Raw genomic sequence first — 23,299 nt, 5'->3', positions numbered from 1 at the left:
AATAATCAAAATCCATCATCAGCACAGTTTGTGTCTCTGCCCACATGAATTGATTTCCAGAGCTGCAAATACATTACTCAATTGCTTTCCAACATACAAGCATGCCCCACAGCGTACTCGGAGCCACAAGCCATGAGGTTGCATAGTTTCATTGCTGCAATCACTCCCCACCAGAGCCAGTCAATCACAACCTTCAACCCCTTCTCCAGTACTCTCTATCTTGTACCCAATCTCTTGTATCGGTCAATCCTGCATGAGTTAATTTATTGCAACACTGTTTTGTCCCACTGATAGTGGTTGCTTAGACTATGCTGGACTCTGGACTTGGGCCTCCCCTGTTTCTTCACCATACAGCTTGCAATACGTGTTGCTATTCCATTCCTTCTTCCTCCACCATTAGGGAAGAGTTATGTTGCTGTTATTTGTGGGCCAGCAGAGGAAGTGAGAGTCAGTGGCCCCTTTGGAGAAATGTTCTGCAATGCATCTCACAGCTGTATGTTACTCGCCACTGTATCATGCAGAGAAACAGTGTTTAAAAGTAATAAATAAGGTAAGGAGAGACTCTTCTAACCATTCCCATTCTTTTAGAATTACAGTACTCTTTTCCTTGGGGTCAGAATTTGCATTCGTGTCTTGCACCTACTGATGAGTTATGGAGAAAGAAATAAAATGGATAATTTGTTTCATTTTAGCACCTAGACTTTTCAATATTTTTTGGCACCTCTTATCCTGCTTATTTACTCCATGGGTTGCCGCCCATATTTCTATGCAAATGGAATTCAAATTTTATTAAAATTACATGAATCCAGTTTAGATATTTCACAGTGTCTGGAATCAGTTACAAATTGATTGCTTACTATTCATTTATTTTTGAAGCCAACAACATGTGATGCTATTCATTTTCTCAGTTTACATTCTTTATGGCCTTCTAATCCAATCATTAAGGACCAAATTCAATAAATAGCATTAAAAAATTCAGCGCCAAAAAATAACGTGCTAAGTGCTATTCTAAAAATGGTGTTCAAAGTTAGGCGCTGTTTATAGAATATGCTTTACAATGGAATCAGCTCCTAACTTTAGATATAAGGATTTATACCAAGTAAACCCTGGAGTAAATTTTCTCATCTAAATTAGGTGATGATCCCCTTTACTATATAACAACTTGCATACATTGTAGGAATGTTCCTGTTCTGCCCATAACACTCCCGTGACCATGCTTCCTGTCTGGAGCCATGAGTAAATTTTACACACAGATCTCTGTGTCTAAAAATGCATGCATACATTTCATTTAATGCCAATTAATGCCAAAAATTAATTATTAGCACCTAATTATTGGTGCTAATTGGATCATTATTCAATTAAAATTGAAAGCGCAAATTGGGTGTGTGCCCAAATTTGCATGCATAATTTTAAGCACCATTTATACAATTTTGGGGTTCGAGGATTGTATATTTTCTTATAATTTTTGACTGTAAGTCATTTTTCAAACAATAGATTGATTTTGTAGTTGTCATCTTTCTTTGCCTTACATCAGATTCAAGCTGCTAAATTTTACTTCTTCTTTGTCATGTTTTAACTTCTTATTTTGGCATTGGTCATTCCAAATTTGACTACTGTAATGCTTTATATAATGGACTTCTGTAATAATAGCTTAACTATATTCAGTTAATTCAATCTACTGCATCATGTGTGCACATATGCATAAGAACTTAAGAGTAGCCATACTGGGTCAGACCAATGGTCCATCTAGCCCAGTAACCTGTTTCCAACAGTGGCCAATCTAGGTCACAAGAATCTGACAGAAATCCAAATTGTGACAACATTCCATCTTAACAGCATCTCCTTCTACCTTCTCCTACATAATTTCCCAGACACTGACAACCTGTCACACATTATTTCAACATCCCAATCCACTCTACCACTTGTAAGCAATAGTAGCCCCATTCTTTTTCCAGTCACTGTTCTATAAGCTTTCACAAATAAAAGGTTCTTCAATAATTTCTGAAAAGCTACAGGATCTGACATCAGCCGAATCTGAGGAGGAAATTTGCTCCATGCCCAGATACAGAAAAAACACAATTTCCTAGTCTTCTCAAAATGAAAATTCTTCAAAGGAGGAATGGGCAGATAAGTAGAACGAGTAGAAGTAAATTGATATTTTACTTGCTCCAAAAGTACAAAGACTAGGGGACACTCAAGGAAGTTGCATGAAAATACTTTTAAAACAAATTGGAGGAAATATTTTTTCACTTAACGAATAGTTAAGCTCTGGAACTCTTTGCCAGAGGATGTGGTTAGCATATCTGGCTTTAAAAAAAAGTTTGGACAACTTCCAGGAAAAAAAGTCCATTGTCTGCTATTGAGACAAACATAGGGAATCAACTGCTTGCCTTGGGATTTGTAGCATGGAATGTTGCCACGATTTGGGTTTCTTCCAGGTACTTGGGACCAGGCTTGGCCACTATTGGAAACAGGATACTGAGCTAGATGGACTATTGGTCTGACACAGTATAGCTACTGTTATGTTCTTGGCACATTCAGATCTCAGCACTTTCTTCAGTGTATACACCTGAAGAATTTCTGACACATACAATGCAAACTCATCCTTTAGGCATTATGGATCAGAAACAAAATATTAGAAACAGAGAAAAATGAAGGCAGTTAAAGACCATAGGCTCAATATTCAGCCATGTGGACAGTGCTTTTTCTGTCCACTGCCAGAGTTAAACCTGAATATTCAATGTCGGGCTGTTGCCAATGCATTGAATACAAACTATATATTCGACAGGAAGTAATCTCCTTAGTTGATTAACAAAAATCTAGACAAATAGGAGATTCTATAGGTAGAATATTGGTGTGTCTAACTATGACACTGTTGTTTAAACCGCTCTGGCGTTTCAGAGGAAAAGGCCTCAAGAAGCCCCCAGCTCAAGTTTGGCTTCAGGGGCAGGACTGCTTCATCATTGGCCAAAAAACCTCATTACTTTTATTCTTTGTTTTTTTATCCTTTGTTCATCTATTTCTTATAAGCAACATTCAGATAAACACGCCAATATTCTATCTATAGAATCTCCTAATTATCTAGATTTTTTGCCAATGCATTGAATATCTAGGTTTTTTTTAACCACTAAAAAGTTAATCGGTTATAACGATCTTCAGTGCCAACTGGTTCATTTTCAGTGGTCAAAGATAGGCAGTTATTTATGTGTCCTATTTGACCACTAAATCTATCTGGTTAGGTGCTGAATATCAGCACCTAACATGATATGGCTGATTATGCACTAGGTGCTAAACGGCAATATTCAGCAGAAATAACCGGTTTCTCACACTGATATTAGTGGTTAGGAGCTGATATACTGTTTAACCAGTCAGTGGCCATGTTTGACCAGTTAAATAGCTTTGAATATCAGGGAGCATATAGCCTATCAAGTCTGCCCACCTATGTCATCTACTCTCCCTTTCTCTTCCTTAGAGATCCTATGTACTTGTCTCAAACTTTCTAGAATTCACATACTGTCTTCTTCTTTTCCACCTCCACTGGGAGACTGTTCCATACATTCACTACTCTTTCTGTGAAGAGGTATTCCTTTTGTTACTCCTGAGCCTGTCCCCTTTCACCTTCATCCTATGCCCCCTCATTCCAGAGCTTCTTCTCAATTTAAATTACTCTATCATATCTCATCTTTTCCTCCTTTCTTCCAAAGTATACATATTGAGATCTGATATACTTTATGATGACCACTGACCAATTTAGTAGCCATTCTGTATTTTTCTAAATTATTCTTTTTGGAGGTGTGGTCTGCAAAGTTGTACACAGTATGCTAAGTGAGGTCTCACCAGAGACTTATACAAATGAATTATCACCTCCTTTTTTGTGCTGGTCATTCCTCTCACTGTGCCCCCAGACATTATTCTGACTTTTGCCATCATCTTTTCTATATATTTGGCCACCTTAAGATCATCACATATGATCATCCCCAAGTCCCACTCCTCTTTCTTATACAGAAGTACTTCACCCCCTAAACTGTACCACTCCCATGGGATTTTGTAGTCCAAATGCATGACCTTGTAATTTTTAAATATTAAATCTTAGTAGCTAAACCCTGGACCATTCTTTAAGCTTTGCTAGGACCGTCCTCATGTTATCCATACCTTGTAGGGTGTCTACCCTATTGCAGATTCTGGTATCATCCGCAAAGAGGCAAACCTTACCGGATAGCCCTTTGGCTATTGCTTACAAAAAATGTTAAAAAGAACTGGCCCAAGAATTGGACCTTGCAACACACCACTTGTAAAATCCCTTTCCTCAGAGTGAGCTCCATTTACCACACTCAACCAGGTGGCATTAAAAAAAAAATACAGTAATCACTATATTTGAATATTCACCTATATGCTATTTTCTCCAGTTACAGACATGCAAAATGAAAGCTAGGAAGACAAGCATGATATTTATAAAAAAAACTAAGCGTGTATTTTGGATACACGCAGGCCCCTTTTTCAGTGTGCCTGGGAAAAAAGGCCTTTTTTGTGGCCAAAAATGGATGTATATCAAAATTAAAACCACCATGCGTCCATTTTCGGCCTGAGACCTTACCACCACCTATTGACTTAGCAGTAAGATCTCATGCACCAACCGGGTGGTAAACATCAGCATGCGTAAACTTCCAATTACTGCCGAGTAAGCGCCACATGATTTAACGCCCAGGGTATGCTGTAGCTGGGTGGTAGTTCCAATTTGACGCACGTTGGACATGCATAGGCCCCTACGCATCTTAGTAAAAGGGTCCCTCCGTAACAAATTCAGGACCTCATAAATGTTGAATTTAGGATGCTATGTTCAGCTGAAATTAGGATCCTTGGGTTTAAAATGGAATCTTAAATTGAAATTTAGAAGCCTATATCCCAGGGTCCTAAATTTAGGACAATTGATTTAGATAAGTTAGGCATTAAACCCTGACAGGTCGATGCTCAGAGGAGATTAGTGAGTGCAGAATGCTCAGAGGCTCTAGCATGGGAGACAATGAGCACACCAAAGATTAGTGCAAATAGCATGCTAATTCAGTGAAACGAATGTTAATGAGGTCATTTCTTATTCCTTCCCAATGCTCAAAGAACAGTGCACAAAACAAAGCCGCCTTACCACTGAAAAAATAATGCCAGCTCAGAGCAGGCATTAGGGTACTTGAAGAGAGGATTTCTCATGAGTCTTTCTTTAAAATCTGCCAGTTTTTATATAATTTTGAAGCAGAAGGAAGCCCGTGCAAGTCCTTAACCATTGGTAGTGAGAGACTAATGTGTGCGAGTCAGAGCAAATGCAATAGTGAAAGCACACATTGGTGCCTGTTACCTGTAAGTAAATATAAGTGTTCCAAGGTTTTTAAAAAATTGAAACACTTATATTTAAAGATGCAGAAAAGAGATGCCAATGTGTGCTTCACTTTCAGGTTTGCCAGGCACATGTGCACAGGAGCTGAACTTACCGTGAAACACTTCTGTGCATGCAACAAGCACGTTCTCCGCCTCCCTTGCTTTTGCTTTTACAGCGTGCATATAATTTGAATAACATTTCCTTTGAGCATTGGCGAGCTAGGTTTTTGCATTGTTCTGGCAGTATGTTTTCTGCATGGGAGTTCTGAACATCTGCTTGTCAATCCCTAACTTCTCCTGACCTACCCATGCCATAGTCCCACCTCCATTTAGGAACCTTGTCAATTAGGAGCATGAATGGGGAAAATATTCAGTCTTCTAGAACTAGACATTGCAAAGTCTAACTTTGCACTACAAAGAAGGAGCTTTTGAACCTCTGATGTAACTCCAGCACAACCAGAACCAGGACAAGTGCCTGGGACCTTGGACCTGGAGTCTTCAATGGGCTGTAAATTCTGCTTCCACAGGATCTACTGTCTTGGTCATTCTGGGGAGTAAATATCATACTGCAGGGTTGAAGCTTGACTCTTCTGCATGTCAGCATGGCCTTTGCCACCTAAGTCACTGATCTAGCCCTGACTCACCTTTTTAAAAAGGAAACTCCATGGGAACCTATCTTAGAAAATAAACTTGCAGAAGAGCGAATTAAAACTAAAGTGTAACTATTAATTAATTCTCATCCACAGCCATGTTGTCGGAATTGAATTTATTTTTCCAAAGTTCTTTTTTATTTTAATTAAAATAAAAAAAAAATCATACCACAGACTCTGTAGAATATATAAAAGTATGTATAAATTTAGAATACAATATCAAACTGAAACCGTTCATGCAGTACCATTAAAAAATAATGGTTACAGTTTTGTTGTTGTTTTACAAATATTTATAGCCAAGTGCCACACTGTGTACATTATTTACAACACAGTAATGTACTGCAAATATAACTGAATAAAGATAGTTCCCCAAAAAGAAACATATTTTGTACCCCAGATTCTGTTGAGGAAACCTTGAGTAGATCACACAAACTCAAAATCCTCACTGCAGATGATATGACTAAGGGCCTGAATTGCTAAGCTGTATTTCCCACGGAAACAGAGTGGAAGAAGAGGCAAGGTCGATATGCAAAGTGATTTAACTGGCCAGAAACAGCTCCTGGCTGGTTAAATCACCTATTCGGGGCTTATCTGCTAATTTTCAGTGGCACTTAACAGGTTAACACTGCTGTTGGTGCCTAATTGAAAATCAGGGGCGGAGTCAGCACTTGGCTGATTAGGGTATTGATATTCAGAACTTAACCAGCCAGATTAACACCACATAAAAGTCAGTCCTATCTTTGGGGGTCTTTTACTAGGCGGTGGTAAGCCCAACGCGGGCTTACCACTTACTAAACCAGAAGTACCGCTGGGCTACCGCAGCAGCCCGGCGGCAGTTCCCACCCCCTGGTGCATGCCATTTCTGGCACTACAAATTTATTTTTATTTTTTTAGTGCCGGTGTTTACCCGGCAGTAATCGGGCCATGCCACGCGCAGCCCAGTTACCGCAGGGTTAGCGCGGGAACCCTTACTGCCACCTTAATGGTGGGGGTAAGAGCTCCCCCCCCTGAAATGGCCATGTGGCAAGTGCTTCACTTGACGCACGGCCATTTCTTTAAAAAAAAAAAAAACTAGCCTTTTGCCTGCTGCAGTAAAAGGGGGCCTCAGCGCACATCAAAAGACACACGCTGACAGCAGCTCAGGTCCCCATTTGCTGCAGCTTAGTAAAATGACTCCTTTATATGGTAACCTATAGCCGGTTAATTGCTGATTACTGGACTTTAACTGGCTATGCATTAGTTGGCTCCGGAAATCTGAATATTCAATGCCAAAGCCTGAAAACGGACCAGCATTGAATATCCAGAAATAATGCTGGTGGCGGTTAGCAAAACGCTGCGTGCTACCAGTTAAATATTGATCCCAGCAATTCCTATTCTTATGCGCATGATCGGTGCCAATAATTGGCCGTTATGGGCATAAGTGTGAGGCGCTATTCTATATCCGTATGCTCAGATGACATACATGGGCAGAGCATGGCCTTGTCATCGGTGTGTCATCAAGCAATGCATGCAACTCATAGAATATTACAAATTGTACACATTACGTGGTATCGTAAGAAGGTGCGAATGTAAGAAAGCACCAAGGGCTATTCAGACATGGCATAGGCAAGAGTCATTTATTAATGGACCCGACACAAGCTGATTCACTAAAGCTGCAAGTTGTGATGCATAGAGTGCTGGAGAAAACTACTATTTTATCACATGGCTTATACCTATGTTTTACGCATAGTGGGCCTGAGCTGCCAGTCTTTATTTCATACAGCACTGCGCACATCTAGTAGCGCTTTAGAAATGATAAGTAGTAGTAGTAGATATACCCCCTCATATTCAAAAGTATTTAACCGGCTAGGATCAGCACCTGGCCGGTTAAATGCCCCATAACCGGCTATCTGGCGATATTCAGTGGGGGATAGCTGGCTATCTCCTGCTGAATATCACTGGCTATCAGCTAGAAGACACCTGGATATATTGGCCAACATAACTGGTTATCCACTGATTTTCAGACCCACTTTAGCAGCTATACTCAGCCATGTGTATACGTGGGATATCTTCGGATTGCCAAGTCTGAATACCAACATAGCCGGTTATCTTCTAACCGCCCAAAATATACCAGATATTCAATGCTGGTCACTGGAAACGGCCTAGCATTGAATATCTGGGTTTAGGGGTGACTGCGGGAGTTAGTCGGGCTAAATCCCACAGTCTGAATATCTACCCCATAGTCTTTAAAGTACGGACTGATCTTATTAACCCCTGACACAGGCATCTGACCTCGAAACACGGCCCATGTCAGGTCTATTAATAAAGGACTCAACTATACCTTGTCTGAACGACACTTGATGCTCTCTTATATTCCCATTTTTGTGTGTACTTTGACCCTCTCTTCTGCTTTTGCATTGTAAGAAGAAGCACCAAGGCATCATTGCCCTAGTATTCTATAACAGCTTAGGCACACCCTTAAGCCCTTCTAGAATTTGTACTAAGCATGCTCCCTTGTGGAGCCTAAAATGAGGTGCCAATTTATAGAATTGCTGCAAATCAGGCCCAGTGAATCACATGAAAGAAAACGTCCAGGAATGTAGGGTTAGTGTCTCTGACAAGTGTGAAGTCTGTTTGATTTGCTGGTTGTATGATCTCCTCTCTGTGTTCGACAAGTCAGACTCTCTCCGCAGTCGCAACGCTGGAAAATCTCCAAGCCGTGAGATCCTTTTCTTTTATGTTTGGTGCACACTTGACCTTCCTTAAGGACAGGTTTGCAGATCTTGGACCAGAAGTGACGAGCACAACATAAGCCTTCGGAACAGTCTGACGATCTAAGGCAGACATCTCCTTCCTGACCTTCAGGTGGACAAAATTACACATTTTAGTACATTTTTATGTTTCATTACAAATCTTGTTCAGAAAATATCATTAGGTTAGAAGTTATCAATGTAGGCTGCCGTTTGGAAATGTTATTTTATTATTAACTCTAGTTATTAGTAACTAGGTCTCATTGCATAAAATGGGACCTGTGCTAAAATAGCATGAGTTAGTCATAAAAACACATCTTAACCATAGCCCACATTAACTACATCCCTAAATGAAGGTAAAAGTTAAAAAAAAAAGTAAAGATGCAATTTATATATAAAATCTCAACGTGTTATAAATGAAAGATCTATGCACTGAGCATCACTGTAATTATCAGTCTTTTTTAAAAATGATATATGCAAAACACTTTTTGTGTAAAAATAGTAAGACAACAATGGAGTTAAAAGAGTCCACAGTCCCTGGAATGTATGGTAGCTATTTTAAAAGAGCAAATTCAATCATGGTACTCATCTGATTAATGGTCCTGTTTACTAATGCGCACTAGCATTTTTAGTGCACGCTAAAATTTAGCACACGCCAATGCTAGAGACACCCATATATTCCTATGGGTGTCTCTAGCATTAGCACGCTCTAAAAACGATAACACACCAACAATGCGGCTTAGTAAACAGCGCTCCAAATTACTACCTGTCATCAGTAGAGTCAGCACCGCTGCTCTTTCTCCCTGGCACAAAGTTTTGAAACATCTTCCTCAGGGACCAGCATGACTATCATTCAAACTGTAGATCTCTGCCTATATAATTACAATACAGAGCTTGTTAACAGCCTCCAGCACACCATTCTACGGATGGGCATGGATAATACTTCAGTGTAGCATGAACTTTTATCTAAGTATATACTAAGGCCTGCAATTCAGCAGGAAGGTGTCTGTGACCCACTTTGGCTGATGAAGAGGTGAGCAATGATTGCAAAAGAAACCTCATGTTCAGAGGCAAGAACTCCTGGTCAAGTCAACCCCAGCCCCTTCAGAGTCTGGGTTCCAAGAAAGTTTCCAGAATGATGTGAAAAGACATTCTTTTGGTTCTTCAAGTCATAGCATCCAGATCAGAACCAATCATTTATCTTATCTTTGGTGACAAAGCCTCTAGCAGAACAATATAAAGGACATCTCCAAGGGTCAAGATTTATCTGGTGCTATCACCACATCTCAAGCTGTCATTGTCTCATGGTCTCATCAGTTTGTGTACTTCACTGAATGCTCTTACTCATCTCTTCATCATTGGAACACTTCAGAGCATGCCTGACCAGTGTGACCACCTTCTGATCAACATCTCCATTCGGAGGGAAAAGAACTTACTTCACTGTCAGGTTGTATAAACACAAGCTCTGTTGTGATAGTGGGTAATAAGGAGGTGGTCCAATTTGTGGGCCTAGGGAGTGAATTTACTCTGAATCATTTCTGGTAAGTGTTCACATGACAACATTTAAAGAACATTTGTGAATTACCTCTATCTGAGCTACTTGGCATTTGTACATAACTTTTACATTCTAATTATCTCCATTTTCATTTTCGGTTATTTTGCTTGCATGTAAATACATTTGTTTTTAGTCTTAATATCTGGGACTCTGTCAGTGTATCCAGGAGATTTGCCCAGTCAGGGGGATGTGACACTGAAATTCTAATTTCCCAGAGTGATCCCATAATATAGTTTGCATATCCCTACTTACACTGTCAAGGAGGAGGTGCATTTCTGATTTGCTCCTACAAAACCACCAATTTTGCAAGATAATGCATTCAATTCAACTGAGTAATCCAAATGTGAATATACTTTTATAAACATATGTGAGGAAACTTATGTACATACAGCCTGTGGAGGCAATTCAATAAGTTGGCGCCACATAGTTCTGTAATTGCATCATGGGCACCAGGATTCCATTATAGAATACCAGTGTAAAGTTGGCATTGGCATGTCCATGTGTAGGCACTCCCTCATTAATTGGCAGACTTAGGTGTATTAAGTGACGCGTATACTTATAGTATTCTATAAACTATGTGCATACCTGGGAGACATGCCCTTTGCCATTCAAGCTTTGCCCACCTCTATGTCCCTCTTGCAGTTAGGTGCTATCACTCTAATATTCAGCACTACTTAACCAGTCAGGAGTAGCCGCTAATCAGTTAAACATCATTTTAGTGCCTAACTGGTAATATTCAGCTGGAGATAACCGGTTATCTCCTGCTGAATACCCGTGGTTAGCAGCTTGCTGCTAACCAGCTATATCGTGTGACATAGCCAGTTAGGCGTGGATATTCGGCACCAAACCGGCTATGCTTAGCAGTTAAAATAGGCCACATAAGTAGCAGGCATATATTTGACTGCTAAAAAGTTAACCGGTTAGCGCTGAATATTGGCTTACCCCGTTAACTTTTTAGCAGCTAAAATCCCCCCAGATATTCAATGCCGGTCACTGGAAATGGCCCAGCATTGACTACTGGGGTTTAGTACAGGTGAAAGACAGCAAAACTGCTACCCACTGCCGGCTGAATATCAGGCTATATGGGGCCCTTTTACTAAGGCATGCCGAAAATGGCCTGTGCTGGCGTAGGTGCGTGTATTGGATGTGCGCAGGACCATTTTTCAGCGCACCTGCAAAAAAGGCCTTTTTTTCTGCTGAAAATGGATGTGCTGCAAAATAAAAATCAGTGCGCATCCATTTTGGGCCTGAGACCTTATAGTCACCCATTTATTTAGCAGTAAGGCCTCACTGGGGAATCATCAACGCATGTACACTGCCGATTACCACCCAGTTAGTGCCATGCTGTAGAAAATAGAAATTATTTTCTGCCATGTGTTTTGGACATGCATTAAAATTAAAATTACTGCCCGGGACACGCGGTAGCCAGGCGGTAGTTCTAATCTGACGCACATTGTATGCACATAGGCGCCTAGGCGCCTTGGTAAAAGGGCCCCTATGCTGCTTAGATGCTACCTTATATAATAGTGCCTAGTGTACATGGAGGGGTACAATCGAACGGGGTGCCCAAGTTTTCCTGAGGGTGTCCTCGCGGGACGTCTCCGTGAAGGGGCGGGGAAACCCGTATTATCAAAATAAGATGGACGTCCATCTTTTGTTTCGATAATATGGTCGAGGATGCCCACAATCTCAACATTTAGGTTGACCTTAGAGATGGTCGTCCCCGGTTTTCGGCGATAATGGAAATCGAGGACGCCCATCTCAAAAACAACCAAATCCAAGCCATTTGGTCATGGGAGGAGCCAGCATTCGTAGAGCACTGGTCCCCCTGACATGCCAGGACACCAACCGGGCACCCTAGGGGGCACTGCAGTGAACTAACTGATGCACAAACTGAACGGAAAAAGCCCTTCCCTTACCGATCCCTTAGCGATTCGGTAACGAACGGGCATGCATGAAGGAAATTGCATGCAAATGAGCTGCTCATGGTTAGCTCATTTGCACACGATTTCCTTCCTAAGGAGGGGAAGCCAGTGCAGAGCAGCCAAGCATTATGCGTGGCTGCTTTGCGCATGCCAAAGACGGCTTCATACATGCAGACAAGAAGCTGCGTGTATAATAGCTGTCTACAACCTTAAATAAATTGCCATCTACAAACTAAGAAAAATACAAGTCCAGGTGAAAACGTCCAAGTGCTCATCAGGGATGTCTTTTGATGTCCAAAATGTGGATGTTTCTGTGAGAAGGACATCCATGCCTCCAATACCCCCTTTATTTGGATTTTGGATCACAAGTAGCAGCACTGGGATTTGAACTGGCCACAAGTACTCTAACCACTAGGCCACTCCTCCACTCCACTGCCTTGGAATTTGGCCATCCCTGTGGGGGGGGGCAGTTCAGGATGTCCAAAATGTTTGAAAGAAGGACATCCATGCCTTCGCTATGCCTCCGTTGACACACACATACCTCCCTTCCCAGGGACCTGCATACTGCTGCGATGGACCTGAGTATGACATTTCAGACTGGCAGTTTTTATCAGGGTGGGACGGGGTTAGTCACCATTGGGGGAGTCAGGGGAGGTCATCTCCGATTCCCTCCGGTGGTCATCTGGTCAGTTTGCGCACCTTTTTGAGGCTTGGTCGTAAGAAAAAATGGACCAAGTAAAGTCGGCCAAGTGCTCATCAGGGACGCCCTTCTTTTTTCCATTATCGCTCGAGGATGCCCATCTGTTAGGCATGCCCTAGTCCTGCCTTCACTACGCCTCCGACATGTCCCCGGGAACTTTGGTTGTCCCCGTGACGGGAAGCAGTTGGGGATGCCCAAAATTGGTTTTTGATTATGCCGATTTGGGCGACCCTGAGAAAAGTACGCCCATCTCCCGATTTGGGTCAAAAGATGGGCTCCCTTCTCTTTCGAAAATAAGCCTGATAGGCACCTACCGCTCAATGGTGCCTTGATGTGCCTAAGTGTCCCCTACCTCTAGGCACAACGTTATTGAATTGTTCCCTGTATTGCACATACATTTTACTGGACTCAGTGGATGCATTCTTCGGAATGGATTTGTATTTACCCCCATACATCTAAAATTCAAAATTAATCCTGGCAATTTGTGTGAACCAAAGGGAAGGTATGAATTTGTATACTTAGGAGCCATTTGGTAAAATTTTGCACTTACCTTTTCGTAAATGCACAGTAAAGAGTGACTTGTATATATGGCACCGAAAAAAATGTTATTCTATAAGCTGGGCTTAAAGTTAGGCATGGTTTATAGACTAATGCTTAACACCTGCGAATCACGCCTGACTTTAGGTGTGGCCGTTTGCACCAACTAAAATGTAGTGCAAATCTACACACGTAAATGGGGTGCATATCCCCCTTATTCTATAACAACCTGAGGGGGGGTCTTTTTCTAAAGCTTAGCTTGAGTTATCTGCAGCAGGGCCCATTTTATCCCTATGGGCCCTGCTGCGGATAACTTGAGCTAAGCTTTAGTAAAAGACCCTCTGAGTAAATGCTAGAAATGCCCACATTCTGCCCATGACCCTCCCATTTTTACGCCCTTTTTTTACTCAGACATAAAATCTAGGCTCAAACCCCATGCCTAAATTTACGTGTGTAAATTCCAATTAGTGTCAATAATTGTTTGTTAAAAAGTCAAGTATTGACGCTTATTAGCTCATTATTCAATTAAATTGTGTGTACAAATTGGGCGTGTGCCCAAATTTGTGCATGCAATTTTTTTCAACTTTTATAGATTTAGGGGGTTAGTACAAAGTCTGTATGCTGACTGTTGGGGCATACAGTTAGCACATAGAAAAGCTCTTTGCCATCCATCAAAGGGCAATTCTATAACTTGGTGCACCAATGCAGTGTACTATAACAGCATATGGGCACCTAGATGCCATTATAGAATATTACATGCCAAAATTTAGGCACAACCATTTATGCCAGGTCAATATCAGGGGTAAATGCACATGCCTGAGTGCATCATGCAAAGCGTGGAATTTATATTATTCCTGGGTCCTTTTACTAAGGTGCGCTAACAAATGGCCTGCGGTAGTGCAGGCATGTGTTTTGAGTGCACACAGATCCATTTTTCAGCGTGCCTGCAAAAAAATGCCAAAAATGGACATGTAGCAAAATCAAAATTGGCGGCTGTCCATTTTGGGTCTGAGACCTTACTGCCAGCCGTTGAACTAGTGGTAAAGTCTCACATGGTATCCGAGGGGTAATGACCTACACGCGTCAAATGCCACTTGGCATGCGTCTGATATGTGTGTCCAAAAATAAAAATTTTCAGATGCGCGTATCGGCCGTGCACCAAAAATGAAATTACCGCAACAGCCATGCGGTAGCCGGGTGGTAACTCCATTTTGGCGCATGTTGGGCACATGTAGACGCTTATGTGGCTTAGTAAAACGGTCCCTCTATAAGTTATGCACGTATGATTCAGACACACCCACCGCCCCCTCTATGTTCCACCTACATATATACTCACTGCAGTTATGCACTTTCTTACAGAATGTTAGGAAGTGCACTTTTGTGCAAAACTGCCAATTTTGGCACCTCTGATGCGTGTTAAGTAACACCTAGGTGTAGGCACCATATTATTGAATTGCTCGTCATATAGTTACCTCTACACTCTACCAGTGACAGCACAGGGTAAATGGCCATGCGCTGAATGTAATGTGTAGTCCAAGAACCTGCCTATTTTCTACCTCATGGCAGGCAAGGGTGTCCAACCTTTCCCCTCATCATGTCGGGTTTTTTTCAGGCTTTCCACCATGAATATGCATTAGATCTATTTGCGTACAATGGAGGCAGTGCATGTAAGTAGATCTCATGCACATTCATTGGGGAAATCCTAGAAGCCCAACTGGATTGCAGCCCTCAAAGACTGATGTTCGACAACCCTGTGTCATTAATGTGTGAATTAGCACCTGCTGTAATGTCAGCATTGAAAGAGCTCTATAGTTTTCCTGTGATAATTTTCAAAGTGGTAGTACACATATACTTTACAAATTTGATAATGCTGGCACACAGAAAAATATTTGCATACTTTTTATACTTGAGTGGAGATAAAATTACCACCACCACAAAAAAAAAAAAAAAAAGCAATCATTCCCAGTAATGAGGCTGCCACTTGTCCCTACCTTTATGATGATGTATTCTTGAAGGAGTAGTAGTTCTTTTCAGATGTGTATCAAGAGTGCCATGATCAGGATCATGAGGGAAATTATCCGTCAGCATCTCCTCTACCTCTCCATGGTGCAGGTGATCATGTTGATCATGATCATATGGCACACAGATTCCTGCAGGTTGACATATATAGCTTAAGACTTGCAAAGGGTGACATTCATCTTTCATTAGATATTCTGTCATGCTATGATAGCACATAGGACTAGATTCTATATATCACACCTAAAACTTTGGCACTGAACTGAAATTTGACTAAGTGCATTCTATAAAGTACACCTTAATTTTGGCATACTTTATAGAATAAGCCTAAATTTCCACACGGTTTATAGAATACACTGAGCGCCGGTCCACGTGACTAAATTTAGTTGTGAGCATTTATGCCAAGTAAAACCTGGTATAAATGCCAACTTTTAAATTAGGTAAAGAGCAGGTATATTCTATAGCAACATAGATAGATTCTAGAAACACCCACAACCTGCCTATTTCACGCCCATGATCATGCCAACTTTTCAACTATACGACTTAGATTTACGCGCAGCACTATATAGAATATGCTTAGACAGTCCTGCATGTAAATTCTAATTAATGCCAGTTAGTGTCAATAATTGCTTTTTAATTGGCTACTATCAGTGCTGATTGGCTTGTTAACCAATTAAGTTATGCGCATTGTGATGGAATATGCTTCGATTTCCGCATGGAAATCTCAGCGTGATATATAGAAACTGGGAGATAATGTAGAACATTTCTTAAACTTTTCAGATTCCATCAGCCACTGTCAACAAGTTACCATATTTACAGTGCATAATTCTGCAGGATCATATAAAGATAAATTTCTATTAAAGTATATTTTGAATTAAAATGGTTACATATTTAGGTGGCTCATTATATAATACTAGAAATGTGCAGTCATTTGAAAAGAGAGCAACATTTCCCATGTCAACAACATTTCCCATGTTGTTTCTTGTCATTTTTAACCCAAAATAACAGGAAAACCTCAAAAATTTGTTTTTACTCTGTGCCATTAGCAGTGTACACTCTTACATAAGAGCAAAAGCAAAAGGGCACATTATTTCAGCAAAAGGACACTCTTTTGCAAGAGTATACACTATCGATATTGTTCCCACAATGAAAAAAATTAATTTTAAAAATGAAAAATTTCATAAATGACACAGAAAATGAAATAGAACAAAGCATTTTGGGTCTACACACACCCCTAGATAATAGAAATAAATTTTTGGGAAGAACTGTTTTAAGGGATCATTTTACTAAGCTGCAGTAAACACTAGTTTACCACAACTTGAAAGGGCTTATCATGGGACATGCCACTGTGTCCCGTAGTACTTTTGCACTCTGCATATGCATGGCACATACTTAAAAAAATAGCACATGATTAGCACTACAAAATAGGTGGCAATACGGGATCATGTGCTAATCTTTTTTTAATGGCCAAGCATTATTGGCATCATTAACACATGGCCATTAATGCCAGAAATTGGAAGTCGGCCATTTTCCGGCTATGGGAAGAAATGGCCTCAGCGTGCGGAAAAGACTCACATAAGGGCACTAAAGGCCACTTTTTCCCCTAAGTGTATTATGATTAGGACATCTGGAAAAAAAAGGATGAAACATACTATTGTAATTTGCTTGTATTTTATCTTTTGTGAAAAAAAAATAACAGACATCTTTCATATGGAACTGAATTTATTTTCCATACATTTTATTTTTTTAGGAAGTCAGGAACGGAAACTGGATGTATCCCTAAAGTGAGTCCAGAACAATAATACTTGCACAGCACTAAATAACTTTTAATTATAGAACTTAACAGTAAGCTACATCAGTCAAAGGCAAACAAGCTACTATTATGTGCAGCTATATTTGCAAATTTCTTTCATGTCTTTCAGCTCATTCACCACACTGTTTGCTGTTTGCATACACTGCTTCCCTCTGCTGTTCTGGACAGCAGTGTGTTTAGCCTCACACTCACCATTGTTGCAATAATTGCCTGGGCAGCACATGGCATCACGGATACAGCGCTTCCGGCGCTTCCTGCAGGATAAGCAAATCTGCATTCCTCCACGTGACCCATAACAGAACTCATCAGCTGCACAGTCATCATCCTCCAGGCAGACATAAGGCTATAGAAGATATGAGAGCACAGCTTTGTTAAGGACCAGTCCTGAAAATGCTTCCATCCTTCTAGCAAGTTGTCCTCATTATGTTCAATAATTTGTACCTAAAATAGTTACTTCTCAATTAAATCCAGTACACCTTGTCCTATTCTAATTTATTGCCAGTTTCAGATGGAGTTCACCACTACAATAAAATCTTTTCTTCTTGAAATGAGGAAAAAAATCTAAGACAAATATATCCCCCCCCCCCCCCATTTAGTAAGCCACGCTAGCAGCTGCCGCGCAACAATGCCGACACAGCCCATTCAAAGTGAATGGGCTGTGTCAGCATTAGCGGATGGCAGCCACTAGCATGGCTTAGTAAACGGGGGGGGGGGGGGGGGTTCATTACTTGAGAATGACTTGTAAATGATAGATGATAATACATAAGACTATGATACTAGAACTCTAAGGGGTCCTTTTACTAAGGTGTGCTAACAGATTTAGCATGCACTAACGATTAGCATCTGTTAAATGCTACAACACCCATAGGAATATAATGGGCATATTATCATTTAGTGTGCATTAAATCCATTAGCGTACCTTTGTAAAAAGACCCCCTAAGTGCATTCAAAACAAGATGACAAATCTACATGCAAGGTTAACAACCATTAAAAAATAATATATTCTGTAGTGATCTCTATGAGGAAAAAATGTCCATAGTCTGCTATTGAGACAGACATGGGGAAGCAACTGCTCACCCTGGGATTTGTAGCATGGAATGTTGCCATGATTTGGGTTTCTGCCAGGTACTTGTGTTCTGGCTTGGCCACTGTTGGAAACAGGATACTGGGCTAGATGGACCATTGGCTACTCTTATGTTCTTGACACTTAGCATGCACTAATTCATATATTTGCCCCAGTATTCTATATATCACGCTGAGATTTCCAAATGGAAATCAAAGCCTACACCATAACAATGTGCATAACTTACCCCCTGTTTACTAAGCTGCACTAGCACCTGCAGTGCGCCAATGCTGACACAGCCTATTCACTTTGAATGGACTTGGTAATCAGGGGGGTTAATTAGTTAACAAGCTAATTAGCACTGATAATTGGATGTTAACAAGGAATTATCAGCTAATTGGCATTAATTAGAATTTACACACACTACTTGCTAAGCATATTCTGTAACGTGGTACACGTAAATTCTAAGTCGCATAGTTGAAAAGTGGGCATGGTTATGGCCTTGTAACGGGCAATTCGTGGTCATTTCTAAAATATATGTGCATTGTTATAGAATATACCTGCTCCACACCTAATTTAGGCAGCAGGATTTATACCAGGTTTTAGTTGGTGTAATTGACCTTGACTAAATTTATGGACTGGCACTCAGTGTATTCTATAAACCATGTGGAAATTTAGGCTTATTCTGTAAAGTATACCTTAATTAAAGCATAATTTATAGACTACACATAAGTGAATTTCATTTTGGCGCCAGATTTTTAGGCATGACATATAGAATCTAGTCTTTGGAGGGTAATTCTATAAAAGAATGTTTATATTTAAGTGCCTTAAATGTGCCTTTTTAGCACTTGTTCCATAAAGAAAAGTAGGCACTTATTTCTCTTTATAGAAGACTAGCATAACTGAGTAAATATGTGCATAGTCATAGGCCTGGTGTAAATGCCCGTGCCTAGGTAAGCAAGTAAATTATAGTATTCTGCCCATGCTTTGGCCAAAGTCAGCCTGTTGAACACCCACCTGCAAATTGAGGGGCCCTTTTATAAAGCTACAGTAAGCACTAACGCATGCTTACCACAGCAAAATGTGACTTACCGTTGGGTATGCTGAAGCATCCCGCGGTAATTTGGGGATGTGCACGTGCTACCCACAGGGCGGGTCTGGGGGAGGAGAGAGGCCATGTTTTGCGCTAATCAGTTACCATGTGGATATTGCTGCACCCTAACTGATTAGTGTAGGTTTAGCACGTAAGTCCCTACCGCATACTAAATAGATGGTGGTAGGGGCTCATGCCTCAATTGCCATGAGCTAATGGGAAAATTGGTGCATGGCCATTAATACTAAAAACAGGAAAATCAGCCATTTTACCTCAGTGGTAAAAATGGACAGCGCATGGGAATGACCCATGTACAGATGCACTAAGGCCACTTTTTACCTATGTTTGGTAAAAGGGCTTTAAGTGACATTGAAGTTAGCACATATTTACAGAATAGCACATAACAGGGCTATTTTTATTTACACATCTACTTGCTATCTAAATCTATGATGTTCCTTATAGAATCAGTAAATTCATCATAGCATGGATGGACCACTGTGCATAAATTCTTACTGCAGTTGATAACACAGACCACTTAACAACACCTTATGCATCTACATTATTAACAATGCACACACAGGCATAAAATATGCACTTACACATCAATTATGCAAGTGGTTAAGTAGAATATGTTTGGGGTCGATATTCAGCTGGTGGTGATCAGCTTTTTGCTGACTGCCGCTGGCGTAAAAACCAGAAATTCAGTGTCAGCATTGAATTTCTGGGTTTCTGAAGCCTGGTAACATATAGTCGTTTAAGTGTGATATTCAGCAGTTAACCAGCTATGAGTTACCATACAAAAGTTAGGACTGTGCTTCATGTGATCCTATTTGTGTGGTTAACCTGGCCAGGTAAGTGATGAATATTGACACTTAACTGGTCAAGTGCCGACTCCATCCTTGGAACGCCAGTTGGCGCTAACCGGTTATTTTCAGCAGATACTAACCAGTTAAGTGCTGCTGAATATTAGTGGTTATCCCCAAACAGATGATTTAACTGACCAAGTGTTGTTTCTGGCTTGTTAAATCACTTTGCATATCGAACCCGTTTATGTTTAGTTAGGACTTTTACTACACCAGGCAGAGCATGAGCATAACCACACTTATTCATGTACCTTACAGAATGGTTATGCTAGTATTCTATAAAGGATAGTAGTCACACACGGCAATGCGGACACAGCCCATTTAGCACGCAGTTAGCATGCTCCAATTTGGAATGCAACATAGGATGCCTGAGTGTGTCCTGCAGTATGCCATTTTAAGTTGTGGTAAGCATGCACTAGTACTTACTGTGGCTTAATAAAAGAGCCTTTAAAGGCATGCTTATTGCTGTATATTTTTAAGATTTGGAGAACTATTTTAATATATATTCAGATTAACATATACCCCCCCCCCCCCGTTTACTTTGAATGGGCTTTGTCCGCATTGCCGTGTGGCAGCCACTAGCACCGCTTAGTAAATAGGGGGGTTAACTTGTAAATATTTTATCACTTACAGTCTTCAAATCCACTATTGTTCCAGAATTACAATGTACTCAAATGTATAGACAATGCTACTTTTTATAAGAATTGTAATGGCGATTCTTCATTTTAATCATTAGCTTTGCAAAATATAGCATAACTCGTGCTTTGCCATAGTCAATAGCTTATTCCAAGATGTTTTATTTCTCTGCATTTTGAGATTATTCAAAATGGAATAAGACAAAATCTTACTTTTATTTGTTCAAAACTGTATGTTATGATGAGTTAAACATTGAAACAGAATACAATGGAAATTTAATAAGCCTAGATTTAACTTTTATCATTAGTTTACAATCACATGGCTGCCTCTATCCCTGCATGCTAATACCTGTCAAAATGCAAGCAAGTGAAATATGTTTGGTTGGTTCAATAATCAGCTCCACTGTTCCATTTCTGGAGAGAAATATTGGTTTGTATAAAAGAATCAAAATGATGCCAATTATTTAAAAAAAAAAAAAAAAACATGTCTGTACTTATTGCTTTCTATTCTTCCTTGAATCCTTCTTTGTACAAGAAAAGTGAAGATGTGCCCAGGAAGCATTTAACAAAGGAGCAATTGAAAATGATCTATATTTAAATTCTCTGCTTTGCTACTTCTGGTGGAGATGTTTACATTTTGCCAATAGAAGCATGGCAACTGAGTCAGTCAGCCCTGCAGCATAATTGAGAGGAGTGTGTGTGTGTGTGTGGGGGGGGGGGGGGGGGGGGGGGAATTTTCATGGGATGCTTCTGAAAAGCCATTTCCAGAACTGTGCAGGTTCAGATGTCCTGCTCCTAGATTCATAAATAAACCCACTAATTTTTGGGTACAGCTAATGAAAGGATTTTTTTTTTAATCCACTTCCTTATTCACTCCTGGAATTCTTTGTTACCTCTAGAGAGGGAAAAGTCCCATTAACCTAGAACAAGACGTTCTATAATGAAGACAAACCATTTAACATTAGAACTTTAAACCTTAACGGTAAACCTGCTAAAAAGCTTATCATGCAAGAAAAACATATCCTTAAATATTATAACAAGCTAAGATTTTTTTTCTCTTTTAAGTTTGACTTTTAATCTTTTTAAAGAAAATGGTTGTAATTCAATTGGCAGGTATTAAAAATGTCACTTGGATAATAATTGCCATTATGTCCGTGAAAAATCTAAAGTTCTTTATCCCATAAGGTCTCCCCCACCCCTTGAGAAAATATTTTTAACAAAAAGATGACGAGGATGCTTTTTTTGCAATGCTACAGCATCGTAAGGGCAAAGAGAAAGAAAGAAAGAGAAAAACAGAATTTGAGAATTTGCTAGAATGATTCCTAGTAATGAGGGAATAGCTCTCAATGGTCTTTCACAGAGGCTACAAGAATTTTAAATGGCAGTCCTGTTTCTATTCCCATTCATTTAGTTTCCTTCTTAAGGGCTTTTATTCTCATCTTAACCTACAGATTTTAGATGAGTTAAGAGAAAAGCAATACAGTTGTTAGAAACATTGCCCATCTCATTTAAATTATAGTGGGGAGTGAAGAGATTGGCTTTCATTCAAAACATCTATTACATATTTATAGCAGTAATTTACCTGGTAGCTTTCTACAGCCTGATTCTTATTGCCAGTGTCCTGAACTAGTAGGTCTGGGCTGGCACTGACAGGGTAGCCTGTGCCCTGCTGCGCTCCTCCTCCTGCAGGCAGGTTCTTGATGGCATTCGAGTTAGGCATCACAGAGGCAGATGCTCCATTCCGGGAGCAGCACAGAGCAACAGCTGCTAGGAATACGTGGACTACTTCCAGATACATTTCGGTGGCCACACAGATGCCAGATCTCGGAAAGGGAGCAATACTCAGAGCACCTCCCAAAGCAAAACCGGTTTTCTTCTAGAGGGATCACGTAGTCCTGATTGAAAGTGCTGGCTAAACGGTGGCTGTAACAGATTTGATGATTTCTGAGGATCTCTCTGGGTTAGTGTTGCATTTATACATCTAGGGTTGTTTGTATTCCCGCCCCTAGGAGACTACAACAAAGGCAGAGATGGGATTTCAAAGACTTGGACTTTCTGACACTCCCACAGTCTAAATAGTTGGACATACTCCCAGGCAGAGGATTTCACAATAATTGTTGCAATTATCAATGAATTTTTAACAGATTATTTAAATCTCTTTCTTGGTATAGTTTCAAGAGATATGAATAGAAAGGCTTTCGTTTGCATCATGTGATGGTGAATGTTCCTGCTCATCATTTGACAAATATTTGTCAATTGTTAGCATTGGTTGCTCAAAAAAATCCTTTACGAGCTCTATGCTAAAATGACCAATTGATTAAATCAAAGACTTTGGACAAAAAACATTGATTAT

The 23,299-nt window shown here is 40.3% G+C and overlaps 1 protein-coding gene and 1 long non-coding RNA gene across 2 annotated transcripts; one reads left to right on the top strand and one right to left on the bottom strand.

The window, feature by feature from the left end:
* Nucleotides 1–406: 406 nt before the first annotated feature.
* LOC115470147 lies at nt 407–17,492 on the top strand. The gene is made up of 3 exons (XR_003942130.1): nt 407–550; nt 17,230–17,263; nt 17,402–17,492. It is a non-coding gene; the product is annotated as an uncharacterized LOC115470147 (long non-coding RNA).
* Nucleotides 7,889–22,897, bottom strand: DKK1 (dickkopf WNT signaling pathway inhibitor 1). Its single transcript, XM_030203099.1, has 4 exons — nt 22,529–22,897; nt 17,485–17,635; nt 15,455–15,613; nt 7,889–8,855 (listed from the first exon to the last, which is right to left on the bottom strand). The coding sequence occupies exons 1-4, from the start codon at nt 22,742–22,744 to the stop codon at nt 8,602–8,604; spliced, it is 780 nt and encodes a 259-aa protein (XP_030058959.1). The 5' UTR covers nt 22,745–22,897; the 3' UTR covers nt 7,889–8,601.
* Between the last annotated feature and the right edge of the window lie 402 nt (nt 22,898–23,299).

This window comes from Microcaecilia unicolor, chromosome 5 (assembly GCF_901765095.1).
Source record: "Microcaecilia unicolor chromosome 5, aMicUni1.1, whole genome shotgun sequence".
Classification (NCBI taxonomy): domain Eukaryota; kingdom Metazoa; phylum Chordata; class Amphibia; order Gymnophiona; family Siphonopidae; genus Microcaecilia; species Microcaecilia unicolor.
Note: the sequence above shows the minus strand (reverse complement) of the source record. Positions and strands in the feature narration are given on the sequence as shown.

What these genes read in the sequence shown, in the direction of transcription:
- DKK1 (XM_030203099.1), bottom strand. Translation starts at nt 22,744, where the DNA reads ATGTATCTGGAAGTAGTCCACGTATTCCTAGCAGCTGTTGCTCTGTGC. An exon ending in AGGCTGTAGAAAGCTACCAG is followed by an intron (nt 17,636 to 22,528) that starts GTAAATTACTGC and finishes TATCTTCTATAG; the next exon opens with CCTTATGTCTGCCTGGAGGA. An exon ending in AGGCAATTATTGCAACAATG is followed by an intron (nt 15,614 to 17,484) that starts GTGAGTGTGAGG and finishes GTCAACCTGCAG; the next exon opens with GAATCTGTGTGCCATATGAT.